The 13,618-nt window shown below is 40.1% G+C and overlaps 1 protein-coding gene across 1 annotated transcript in view; it reads right to left on the reverse strand.

The window, feature by feature from the left end:
- Positions 1-6,598: 6,598 nt before the first annotated feature.
- SUGT1 (SGT1 homolog, MIS12 kinetochore complex assembly cochaperone) overlaps positions 6,599-13,618 on the reverse strand; it is a 30,226-nt gene continuing 23,206 nt past the window's right edge. Inside the window, exons 10-12 of the mRNA XM_035902100.1 lie at positions 8,825-8,915; positions 7,788-7,969; positions 6,599-7,134 (exon numbers count right to left, since the gene is read on the reverse strand). Coding sequence (XP_035757993.1) covers positions 7,033-7,134; positions 7,788-7,969; positions 8,825-8,915 — 375 coding nt within the window. The 3' untranslated portion in view covers positions 6,599-7,032. The remainder of the gene's footprint in view (positions 7,135-7,787; positions 7,970-8,824; positions 8,916-13,618) is intronic.

Raw genomic sequence — 13,618 nt, forward strand, 5'->3', positions numbered from 1 at the left:
AATGACAACAAACTGGTAGAAGACTACAAACCAAAGCAGCAGTACCAATTCTGGCTTTTAAATCAAAGCGTGTGTTCCTGCACCAAAAGCAAGGTCAGATATTCTAACTGTAAATAGAAATCTTAGGTTAACATTCCATTAGCTTTACAAATGACAAGGGTAGACTAGCACTTACTGAATTCAAAAGTCATCCCCCAAAAAGACAGTATCAAACTTTGCTCACAAGCTAGTTTAGCAGTCCAGAAACTTGCTCGTAAATCCAAATTCAGCCTTTCCTAACAAAATCCTCTTCCCGAGCTAGATGTGAAAATTTATGTCCAATTAGGCAACTAGCTCAACTTGTACGCTTGGGAGTACCTTTCATCCATGCGGCTTACTAAAATAAATCACAAGTTAAGTTGCTCCCCGTTGCTCTTCACACCGAGTTGCCAGGTCATTATGAATGGTTATACACCAATTACAGCATACCTTTCCCACAAAGCTGCTCCGGGGGACACGGGAAAGTGCGCATTGTGCTAAATCGGAAACCAACGGCAGGAAAAGGAGCTGCAGAAGGGAATGTGCGTGGCCACAGAATCAAAACCCTACGTGCATCCCAACATCAAAGAAGCCCCAGCATCAAGAATCTCGGATCCATGATACCGCTGTAGCGCCTAACAAGTATCTGCTGTCCAGCCACTACCGCAGAAGTATTTACATGCAGTTGCAGACCAAAGAGTCTCGAGACCCTTCAGAATCCACAAAGGCCGCTGTATTTATAAATCCTTGAACTAGACACTTTTGACACAAGATTACAACCCCTCTTTATTCCACATGGGTAGCAGCCATTCATGCTAGCTCCTTTAGCTTTGCCGAAGCTTCTCCTCCGTTCCCTGCAAGGGAAACTCCTTACCAGTATGGAGGAAAAAAAAGAAAAAGGGTTTCTAACCTCACCCTTTTTGCGTAGGCAAACTCTGCAATTATTGGGATTGATCCTATCACGTATTAAATCTCTAAGGAAGGTACTAAGCTGAAACGCTCACAAAGACGGAAAGCCTTGGGATTTCTAGCCTTAAAAAAACAAAGGTAGAGGTATTACACTGCCTTCGTCCAAACCATACATCTTGAACCCTACCACTGAGTTTATAGAGCCATCTACATGGGCTTTATAACCAGAATGGTCCAATTTTTCTGAAAAGTGCGCTTTCTGGAGCATTCATTTTTGTGACTAAACAGCTCTTGAGATGTTGCAAGCCTGGTAATGTTATTAACGCTGCGTGACACACAGAAAAGAGGAATTAATTTGACATAATCGTGGCTTAAAGAAAATAAAGACAACCTCACGTGGAATGCTAAACTGCCTATCTAAAAAGCAAAGTGTTAAATAAGATGAGAATGGAATTCAGTATTTTGTTCTATTGTAGCTTTTTTTTTTATAACATAAGCTTCACCTTCCCTTAATCTGAAGAACAGATTCGCTTTGAAATATTTAAATTAAAACCTTCTTAAAGTGGGATTTCAAGGCCTGTTAAATTTGAGTTTCTGCTTTTTAAAATGAAAATGACCTTGATCATTATGTTGTTTTAGAAGTACGTCATTCATATGCTTAGAAAAGTCGGGTTTCCTTTTTTTTTTTAAAATTGCAGATTAAAAACATTAAAAACCAGCAATCGCTTTCTGTGCTTTTTTCAGTGTAGAAAGTGTAACAGTACCTTTACGTAGGCATTCAAGAACTGTCTGGAGAGGAAAACAAGGGGATCAGCAAGTTGAAACACTGAAGGCAAAGAGAAGGAAAAGTGACTCTACATATGAACTAGACTGTTGCTGTCTTTTGCCATTTAGGGCCATCTTAAGGCAACCCATGGCCTGCTTCTCCTTGTGCCCCCCCAGAATAATAAAAAAGGTCGTCTTCAGGAGACGCTAAAAAAAAGAAAAAAAAAAAAGAAAAGAGAGCTTGTAAGTGATTTCTAGGTCTACAACATTCTTAACAAGGTTAACTCTTCATAACAAAAGCTTGTATCAGTTGTTTCCCATAGGCAGTCCCAAAGCACGCACGAAGTAAAAAAAACCCATCCTGCTCATGGATACATTAAACTGTCACATAGAGCACATACGTCTTGAGAACTCTTCTGTAGACGCTAGCGCCAGGAAAGCCCCAGTGATCGTGAGAGAAGCAGGTATGCTACTGACTGGCTCTGCAACTAGTAAAATTGCCAGAACTGCAATATTGCCCAAGTACAACGCAGAGGGCACAATTTATCCACTTCCAAAAGACAGGCAGCAAAATGCCTTCCCCGACTCACGCTTCAAGTAAGCAAATTTTTATTTACCTATATATCAGATTCAAAGAGGAAAAAATAAAAATAAAAAAAAGAGCGAAGATCTCTTGCTGCGGCAAGGTTGAAAAATCTCATTTAAGCGCAACATCTGATTTTGAAGGAAATGTTCTGAGGCGACATAGGAATGACAATAAAACCAATGATCCAACAGTATGAAAAGACGTAGCGATATTCCCCACAGCGGTGGCTCAGACTGCAGTTCTAACTATCCGCAGCAATCCTATTCCCTATCATAAAGCATTTACTACCAATGTTGAAGATGGGCTTTCCGCTGCCTCCACAAATGTAAGACCTTGCATGCAAAGAGAGGTTAACAACACGTTTGTGTCTGGGGAGAGGGGACGCTCCTTAAACCTGACCCTGCACTAGCAGAAACCAGTTCAAAACCTTAGAATCATAGAATCGGTTAGGTTGGAAAAGACCTTTAAGATCATCAAGTCCAACCTTCTTTTGGCCAAAGTTTAGGGGAGGAGGAAAGAGGGATGAGCTTGTCACCAGCGGTGTTTCCCGCCACAGGTGGTTGGTAATTCTACTATCCTTAAAGCTTAATTACCCATGTTACTGCACGCTAGGAAGGCTAGGGCGGCAGAGCAGATTAGAGCAGAAAAACGGGATAAATCCAGGCAGGTGGAAAAGAGAAGGGAAACGGGGCACGAAGCTATGCAGGCAGAGGGTTAGAAAGACTGAAAGCCAGTGATAGGAAGGCAGGAGTCGTCTCTTCTCTGCATCTACAGCCCCCTTTCTCCCCATTTAGAAGGGACAAACCCAAGTCTCCTCCTTTGTCCTTTCTGACATGGGAATCATCCTCCACTTGTATCTGCACTAGGAAAGTAAGCAGCAGCTGGGGGGGGAAATCTGTCTTCTGCCTCCATGTAACACTTCGCCCCTGCTGCAGCACAAATAAATTCCAAAAAAGTTTCAGCGAAGAACAGACTAGTCACTTGTGCAACGCACTGCCAAAAAAAAAACCAAAAAACAAAAAAACCCCCCACAAACCATAAAAGTACATTTGGCAAAGAACAGATTGTGAATTGGCACATCAGGGTGGACAGAATCTTAGGAAGGGCAAGAGTCAGACCGAACCAGCAGCACCACTGTCTTCTGCCTCCAAGAGGCTCAGCGGACCTTTCACGGGCACTGCACGTATGCCAAAGATGAGAGAGGCAGCCTTAAGCTACAACAGACAGTGACCCCCAGAGCAGTAGCGGAGAGTAATCCCACCCGTGGAATTAAATGGGAAAGCTACTGTCACCTCTTGCTGTCCTGTTCCCGTATTTACAATGGGACTACAACTCAGAGCACTGACGTGAAACTGCCTGGGTCTTCTAGACAAGCACTATCTACAGATGACCAGAAGGCCTGGGAAAAAACACCTCAAGAGAAGTTTGAACACAATTAAAATGTCCTCCACTCTGTCCTTGCGGGCAGCTCTCTGTCTCCAGACAACTCAAAGCCAAGTGCTGCAAAAAATTCTCCTCATCCTCTCTGGTCCCAAAGGAAATTCCCTTTGTCACCAATATCCTTCATAGAATCGTTTAGGTTGGAAAAGACCGTTAAGATCATCAAGTCCAACCGTTAACCTAGCCCCGCCATTCCACCACACAGAATCATAAAATCGTTTAGGTTGGAAAAGACCTTTAAGATCATCTTTCACAGCCTCTACTCAACTACTTGGAGGTTCTAAGCTCCCTGCTGTCTTTCCCCGGACCTAGGGCTTCTGGAACCATTCTCTCTGTGTGTTTTGTCAAGAACAAAACATATACCATCCACTAAGTTCATGAAGCACCTTCCCACCAACTTTACAGGGAGATTTTTACCTATTGCTTTAATCCAATCCCTCCCCCCCCCAAAAAAAACCCCACTACCCCCATAAAGCAAGAAGAACAGCCATTACTGGTTCACCAAAGTTTTAGGGTGGTGTACACACACACAGATCATCTGTCTGTGCTCAGAAACATGCTGGAATTATGTTTAGACCTGCAAACTTCGCTCGCAGGATTGAGATGAACAGGGAGGTCTAACACTTGATTGCTACAAGTTTTAGCCCGAAGCTAAAGCATTATATTTGCATTACATATGCCTCAAGAGTATGTAAGTAGCAATGCATTTGATTTTACTTTTTTGCCTTAAGCTAAGTGAATTGAATCCCAACGCACTGAAAACAGTACCCACTTAATACAAGAATACCATTGTGCTTATTTGATGAAATATTCCCCATGGACCTTCTTTAAGTGAAAGTAGACAGAGGAACCCCTGCTGTGTTCTCCTCAGTAAGTAAGAACAACTTGATTGGCAGAAAACATCCTCAAATTACTTTTTCACTCCTATTTAAGAGATTTTTATCTAGGCTTTTCCCCGTATCAAGACTTTGCTAAGCGCTGTTAAGTGCCCTGAATGACATTTACAAAGCAAGGCTGGCCAGGAGACAAGAACCCAATTTTGTTAGAAAGTGAAGCGCTCAGACCTTTTCTTCCTTCCTGAGGTAGGAGGAAGACAATGCCTTTCAGAGCATAAATAAAAAGCAGCAAAACACTCATCTAGGAGAATCCAGTTCAAGTCCCTGTTCTAAATCAAGTTAACTTCAACGTTAGCATCCCATATGGATGGCACATGGTCTAGATACTGAGCAACTAGCTACTCAGAATTCTCTGAAGGGCAAGAAATTCCCCACCAAAGCCAACAAACCTTCACTGAAATATGCCACAAGCATACCCTTTGAGAAACTCTTCCAAGAAGCAAACATTGCTCAGCAAGAGTCAGGAGGTAAGGCACACACAGAAAACTTCCTAAATTCAATCAATCTTCCTTTGTCGTATTCGAAGACCAGGATAACATTCAGCTCTGAAGGTGATCAAATTTGAGCTTTGGAAAACCTGAGTCCATTCTGAAGCTGAAAGCGACTCAAAAAGAAATCACTGGCCAGCTTGCTCTACAGGATAATCGTGATCTGAGCACATCAAGAAACCGCAGTTATGTCAAGACCATAGTCACAGTCTACAGCTGCCAAATATGACATTCTCAAGTTCACAGCTATGGCACGCATCCAATACCAAGCTCTCTTTTTAAGATTTGTGAGATTTTAAAATCTTGGTATCTTATCTACTGCACAGGTAGAGTGTAACAATACTAGGAAGAAAAAAAAAACCAACGTGCTTGCCAACCATCAAAACCTAGATTCCTAGTCCTTGGGCGGAACAGAATACATCCTTTCTTCCTCTTCCTTGGTTTCCAATCATCTTTCACATACAGTTATTAGTGGAAGAGCTGCAGACTTCACTTGTCCTGTTAAAACACCTTTCTAACAGCCTTTGTATTTTACCAGGCTCACCCAATTCTCACTGTAGTAAAATAACATATCAAATACAATGAAAACACAGTAACAAACAATCTGGAAAAGCCTACATGATTAGGAATGCAAGGAAAAAGTAGCAAATTTAAAGGCAACATCCAATGGTTAGTAAGGAATGAAGTGGCTTTCAGGGGGCTGCCAATATTTGCAATTCATGGATTCTTCCAGAATCTTAGAATATTCAGGTGTACCCGAATTCCCAAGAGACAGCGTCACATGGACTAGGCATATTTACCACAACTTTCTAAGTTCATAATCCCTTCAAAGAATCACAGAGTGATTGAGGTTGGAAGGAACCTCTGAAAGTCATCTTGTCCAACCCTCATGTTCAAGCAGGGCCACCTAGAGCCAGGCGCCCAGGACCATTTCCAGGCAGCTTTTCAGCGTCTATAGGCCCTTGCAGACTTGTATCCAAGCACAGACAGTATTTCTTACATTTCTCAGTTCTTCTTCTGTAAACACTTATTTAAAAATTTGATCATGACAGAAAAGCTGAACTGATGGAAACAATTAAGGATGCACGGGCCCTTCTGTAAAATATAAACAGTTTCCAATACTCTCAAGTAACAGAACTTAAACCAACTGCTTGCTATCTTTGATTTCAGGCAATTGCAATAAATCCTTCATTTTGAATAGAGAAGGCAGACACAGGACCCGCTTTTCTGTAGAAATTTCCAGCCACAGCTGACTTTCTCCCTTCCACCACTTGATTGCAGTTCAAGCTATCACCCAGGTGGAAGGACTCCACAAGTAGAAATCTTATGTCTGCACCAAGAATAGCAATCTCATCCTCTTCACTGAACGCAAGATTTGCTCCTATACAGGCCAGCTTTTTTTTTTTAAGCAGTGTACTCACCTGTATGCTTTAAGTGATTCCCCCCATTAAAAAAATTACTAAAAATGAAATGAAGCAGCTACCGTATAGAAAAGGTTATATTTACAGTTTTATTTAGCAGAGTTGAAGAGCAAACAAGTTTAACACTGTTGTTGAAAAGTGTTTTTACTCAAAGTTGCCAAGATCTAATAAGTTACTGAACAGAAACACCGGGCATAAGGCAATAATCCTGACCAGCCCATTAGAGACCACCCCATCCCCAAAGAGCAGAGCTGATAAAGGCGGTAGAAAATTTAGACTGTGATTAACTCCATTTCCAAAAATTAGACAGAGATGATGAAAACAGGGTTCCGCTCTTGAATATATCTTAAACATCTGCAGATGAAGGAATTTCTAAAGCACGCAAAATGCAAAGACAATTCCTGATTCCAAGGGAACATTCAGTGCTTTGATTCCAAGAACGCTATGTCCATACACAGTGGTCAGTACATGACTATGGCAACACACAGATGGTAAGATTAAAAATAGGATTAGAATTTCTTCCATTCCATGTCATCAGGAGGATTTACTTCTACCTTCCTTTTACCAACATCAGACCAGTTGGTACTCAGGACTGTGCCTCCAGACTCCATCTGCAATACGAGAGAAAGCTTTTTAGTTTTTAGAGGAATTCTAGTAACACAAAAGCCACACTTCTTACAGCAGATTAACAAATTCTGAAGAAAGGTGACAAATTTAGCTTCATGTAGAAGCAAGTTACACAGAAATTCTGTGTGTATATATGGAACAAAATTTGACAAAGCCATCAATCTATAATCTTCAGCCCAACAATACTTTTATCCATACTGGACACAATGAGATGTTCCTTCATTAACAAGAAGCTGTTAAAAGGTCAATCAGGTTCTTGCATGAAGGCTACAAATAAAAGGAACCAGATATAAACAATTAAAAGAAATTTGATCCTTTCACTCATGGTGACTCTTGAAGCTCTAGATGAGCCAAAACCTATACTGCCTTTGGTAACACTAACTGAAACAAAGAGGCCAGTGACAAAGCACAAGCTTCACTGAGGCACAAACCTGGATTTAAGGAGTCACATTCATTAGTGCACAACATTGGAGCTTTCAGTGAGACTTGTTATACCAGTATCTCCAACAGAACCACTGCCATTCTTTATAGGCCCAAGGCCTATAGCTAGAGGCTTCCCAGTTCAGGCACAGCTTAGTAAATTGTGTCAGTACGTGGAAGTCGCACATTTCTTCAGAGAAAAAGAGTGAAGACTTACAAACGATTTGTTCATGGCACGTTTCACTTCATCTGTACCATCTGAATAAATTTGCTGGAAGAGTTTATTTAAAGCAGCATCTCCTTCTAACTTCTCATTCTTTTCCTCTTCTTTGATTTCAACTACCAGTTTGTCCCAGTTCCTCGTATAGTGAGACGATGATGGATACAAGTGCTGGGTATCTGAAGACAGAAGTGTTAGTTAACTAAGCGTTTTCTCATGTCTTTTAGAGCAGCAGAGAACACAGACATATATGTATCCGATGAATCAGAGATGATAATGGAACATGAATCTGAAAATGTAAATGGATTCTTCCTTACTGATACGTATTGCAGTAACAAAAATTAAGGAAACTAAGAAATGGTAGAGACTACATTCAGCAGTTGCAAAAGTTTACTTTTAAGTAAACACAGTTACATAATTTAGTTATCCAACAACAAAACACTGGATAAGAGCAACACAAACTGAAGTCAAAATGAGGCAGGAGGTATTGGCTGACAGTAAGGAGGGGGAAAAAAAAAAAGAGCCAGCAGCCTAGAGCCATAGGAAAATTTGAGCTACATTTCAAAAAATACCTGAAATCAGTAAATCAGGAAATGCAAATTCTTTCAAAGACAGATCATTAACCTGTCTTGAAAAACTGCAAAAGTATTGCTTTCTAAGAGAGATGGAATGCTTAAGTAAATAATACTTGATTATTTAAGCAACAATAGAGGCGTAACAACGCACAGAACTGCAAAACAGTGACCAAAACAGATAGCCAAACAGATAAGCCAGAGGAATTAATGACCAGCATACAACTTTAAAAATCCATCAGATTAATAGAAGTTATGACTAAATTAATACCTATGTTTTAGTAATGTCCTGCAGACTTTTTCTGTCAATTCCTGGCAGTAAAAACAATACTAGTAGGCTCTTTGTTGTAAATATGAAGCTGTGATTTTTATTAACAATATTTAACACAAAAATATTATTAACAACTGCAAGTAACTTAATACAAATAAACCATTTAATACTTAATAGTTCAGAGAACAAACCTGGTGTAAATTGCTTTAACTTAGGAGAATCTCCCTGCCCCTCCAGCTTCTCCCATCTTACAGCCTCAGGCTTCTTCATTTTTATCTCGACCTACAAAACACAAGACAAAGAACAAATTAATGCAGACGGCAAACAGTTCTGCAAATAGGCTTGAATTAGTTGGATCCTGTAGCAGTAAGAAAATAAATTTGGTTTTAGAAACAACCTCTACTATGAAGCCTGTATTTTAGCAAAATTTACCTACCTTACAGGATGAAGTTACGTGACTTCAAGTCACATGTCGACTAAACTCTTATCTAGCTGCACAGCTCTTCTATCAGACTTTTACCCTTTTGTTTAGTACCGCTTACTTTCTTTTCCTTACTATTCACTTGATTCTTTTTGTAAATTATGGGATCCCAAAAGTAACAATCAGTCCTGATGTCTCCATGCTGCCAGGCACCAAGGTATTATCTTTCAAGCACCCTTTTCTTGCTAGTCAGCTCTAATAATTAAATAGTACTTTTGAAGGACTGCAAAATCCAACTTTATCTAGGTTTACATTTCATCCACCAAAAATATTTCATATTTGATGGGTAGTACACAAACAAGAGAAGCACCCTTGGACTATGAAGATCTTCCCACTGGAGAAATTCAGAAGCTGTATTCTTTCAGTTCAATGAACACACACTGCTATGGAGAAAAGTTTCTAGTATTCATTGACAAAACCAGCAATTAAAAATGGATATGGTTGCAATTATCATAGGAAAAACAAAATTAAGTGAAGTATGTCATGCCCTATTCTCAACAACACATAATCCCGTTGAACAACCATATTGAAGTATTTTTTTGTAATTAACCTTATCCTTTGGTTACAGAGTCACAAAGTTGCAAAACAATGTCTGCAAAACATGGACTGTCTAATGTCACTCCAAACAAGAAATTCACTTAAGAAAATGTCACAAATTTCGTATGATGCTATTAATTAACTGAAATCACTGCTTGTTAAACTTCAGCAGCAGCTTATTTGTGAACAGCTTAGCAGAAGTGAGTTCATAGTTCTACCTAAAGCCACTATAACCTGGGGATCCTTGCAGACCCAAGCACAAAGGCACCACTGTAAAAGCCAACCTTAGAGATCCTAACAGCAAGCTCCTTGCAGGGCATCATGTTGATCTGAAATTTGAACTTTATTTAATTCATTCTTCAAATCAGTCACTGGTAAGCAACAGACTGGGATACCTTATAAAAATAAAGAAATGAGGTCGTTTAAATTTCAAAGCTTCCATGCCTGCAGTCATGCTGCATTTAAGAATCAGAATATTCAATTATGATTGCTTCTTTTTATTTTTTTTTTTTTTCACCTGAGGAAGCTACCATTTCTCTAGACAAGTTTAAATACTTATTTTCCACCACTAACTTGTACTAACTGAGAACAACAAAAAGTTTAAGACATGAGGCATGGAATGCCCTTCAAAGCAGGGGAGAGTTTCAGCAAGTTCATAAGTAAAACACCCACATGTATTTGACTTCCCACTCCCCACATCTGTTGGATTTCCAATGTTTTTAGCAACTTTACAAGTCACAAATTAAGCATCAGGGTATCAGTTTTTAAAATACCAAAAGTCACAGAACCAAAAATAATCAAATATAAATAAAATACTGTATTACTCTAGCTGCTCAACCTACTGTCCCTAAAGGTGGCCTGTGTTCCAGAGTTTAATATTGCAATCTATAAGAGCGCTGAGATTTCTTTTGAAACTATGCAGAAGCAGCATTCAAACCGTGCCAGTGATTAGTCTTTGGTAGAACTAAAGAAGTCAGAAAAGGTTCCTCCACCGGACTCTTCCAAAATCACTTTGGAAATTATAACCTTAAAGTTCATTTTTGAACAACTACACTCGTAAATCTAATGCTCAGCGATTAGCTTAAGGAAGCTAAAATATTTGTATATCTACATAGAAGACAAACAAGTTGTTCCATGAGTGCCAGAACTAGCAGGGTTGGGGTTTTTTTTCTCCCCAGAGGATTTGGATCTCATGAGCCGAACATTTAAGTTAATTAGCCACTTACAAAGGCACTAATTGGTTACAAGTGAAATGTGAATATTAATTTAAAACAACTTGTCTCTCCTCTGCTTCCTATCTAACTCTTCTCAACCTGAGGAAACTGTATTATGAATTCAGAAGCACATTTAAGTTGAGAAGGCCTTCATTTCAAGTTTTTTAACTCTGCTTATTAGTGCACTCCCCCATGACCTATTTAAAAGAAAAAAAAAAAAAAAAAGAGTAAATGCTTGATACTGAGAATGCTCAACCCTATACCTCTTCAATTTCTCTTACTATTTGTTTCTTCCTTTGCTATCTTCTCTTGCCCTTACGCTTCAGGCTTTCCACCAATATCTTTCAGTACCTCAAATACAGACTTTCATCCACACCAAGAATGACCTCTAATGCAGTACAATGCTTGATGTGAGCTACTAAACATGGACTTCTTTCTTCTCAGAATACAACCCTCCTCAAATAACCCTTATAAAGACCTATGGCTATTCATCAGAGTACTCTGCCCTCAGATAAAAAGAAGAAAAAAAATAAAAAAAGGACCATCTTTACTTTTGCTGCTCCAGTAATCCCCCTCTCCTTTTTTAATCTACTAGCTCTTACATTTTCCTCTCTGAAACTGTCCCTAAGCCAGTACTACATGACAAACATCCCTAAGGAAAAGGAGATACCACAAACTAATTCCCAGTGTAAGATGCAGATTTCTTAAATCTAAACCATTTCAACCCTGCCAAGCTAGAAGTATAGACAGCTAAAGAATTGAGGCAGAAAGTATTTATGACATGATTAAACCTCCACCCCATCTACTCCATCCACTTCAATTGAAGTTACTGATTAGGCAAAGTGGCAGGCAGGAGCAAAGCTAGGGAAATCATTAGCTGTATACCATTATACAACCACTTTTTCCAAAAATATAAAGCTGTAATATTCTGCTTGTGAAAGTGCATATATCTTCAACTTGAGAGTTTTATTTGATCTAAGGAGAAACAGCTTTGCGAGTCCCAATTATGTGCACAAACGGCAATAAATGCATTTTAATGAACATTTTAAAGCAGATACTGATAGCTATCACACAGACAAGTAACATATCAGTATGGACATTTGTGTCATATCTAACACATAAGCACTGTTAGTTTCTTCCTCTCCTTTGAAAAAAAATTCAGTACTCAGGCAAGAGAAATACATCAACACTTTGCCAACTACTTTGATTTAACATTTATATTACATAAAACGTATGCCTGTGTGCCTCGTGCCAACTTTAAAAAAAAAAAAAAGACAGGAAGATTTCATTGCAAATTAAATGCTTTGCATGCCACTTAAGGACAAGCCTAATTCCTCAGCTTCTTCTCCCTGCAGCTCACGCCGTGCAGCCACCCCACCATCTCAGCAGCCCTCCACTAGGACTTACTCCACTACATTAGTGCCTTTCTTGCATTGAGAAGCCCAAAACTGGACACGGTACTCCAGATGTATGAGAAGTTCCAATGCAGAAATAATCCACTTTCTGTTGTAATTAAGTTCCTGGTATTTTGGGCTCAAAGTGAGCAAAGCAAAAAGAAAAAGACACATGGAATTTTGACAGAGTAATGTTTGTTTGCAGCTTAACCCAAGCACTGGCTATCAGAAAAGATGCCGCAGAGTCACTCACAGAAGCTATCCTAAACTATTTCATTAGTAGTACAAGAACACAAAACCACCTTACTTTAAGATGTCTGGCATAAATGAGCTGGCATAAATCTAGTTTTAAGAAAGAGCTTCTCTCCTTAGCTGCAGATAAACACAATGGTAGTTAGCCAACATTAATAGGAGCTGCCTGTCTCCATGGGCTGCAAGACGAATTGGCAGGGAAGACAACCAGCCTGGCTGAATAGGGATCTTTTACTGAGACTCAGTAAGAAAAGGAGAGCTTACCAGCTTTGGAAGGGGCAGGCAACCCAAGAAGAGTACAGGGATCTCATCAGGTCCTGTAGAGAGGAAATTAGAAAGGCAAAAGCCCATCTAGAACTCAACCTGGCCACTGTTGTAAGAGAGAATAAAAAAACTTTTTACAAATACATTAACAGCAAAAAGAGAGCCAGGGAGAACCTCCAACCTCTAGTGGATGCAATGGGGAACATTGCCACTAAGGATGAGGAAAAGGCTGAGATATTTAATGCCGCCTTTGTCTATTTTTGTTGGGCTATTTAATAGCCCAACAAGTTATCCCCAAGGTATTCAGCCCCCCGAGCTGGAAGAGAGGGATGGTGAGTGGAATAAACCCCCCATAATCCAGGAGGAAGCAGTTTTTGACCTTCTATGCCACCTGGATATCCACAAGTCTATGGGGCCGTACGGGATCCACCCAAGAGTGCTGAAGGGCCCAGATGACTGGAGGTTGGCAAATGTGATGCCCATCTACAAGAACAGGAAGGAAGATCCAGGGAACTACAGACCGATTTCCTTTATGACCAGGTGACCCACCTGGTAGATGAGGGAAAGGCTGCGGATGTTGTATACCTGGACTTCAGCAAAGCCTTCGACACAGTCTCCCACAGCATTCTCCTGGAAGCTGGCAGCTCATGGCCTAGACAAGTTCACTCTTTACTGGGTAAAAAACTGGCTGAACAGCCGAGCCCAGAGAGTTGTAGTCAACAGAGTTAAATCCAGTTGGCGGCCGGTCACAAGTGGTGTTCCCCAGGGCTCAGTTCTGGGGCCAGTTCTGTTTAGTATCTTTATCAATGACCTGGATGAGGGGATTGAGTGTGCCCTCAGTAA

The sequence above is a fragment of the Egretta garzetta genome, unplaced genomic scaffold (assembly GCF_000687185.1).
Source record: "Egretta garzetta isolate BGI_Z169 unplaced genomic scaffold, ASM68718v1 scaffold779, whole genome shotgun sequence".
Lineage (NCBI taxonomy): Eukaryota > Metazoa > Chordata > Aves > Pelecaniformes > Ardeidae > Egretta > Egretta garzetta.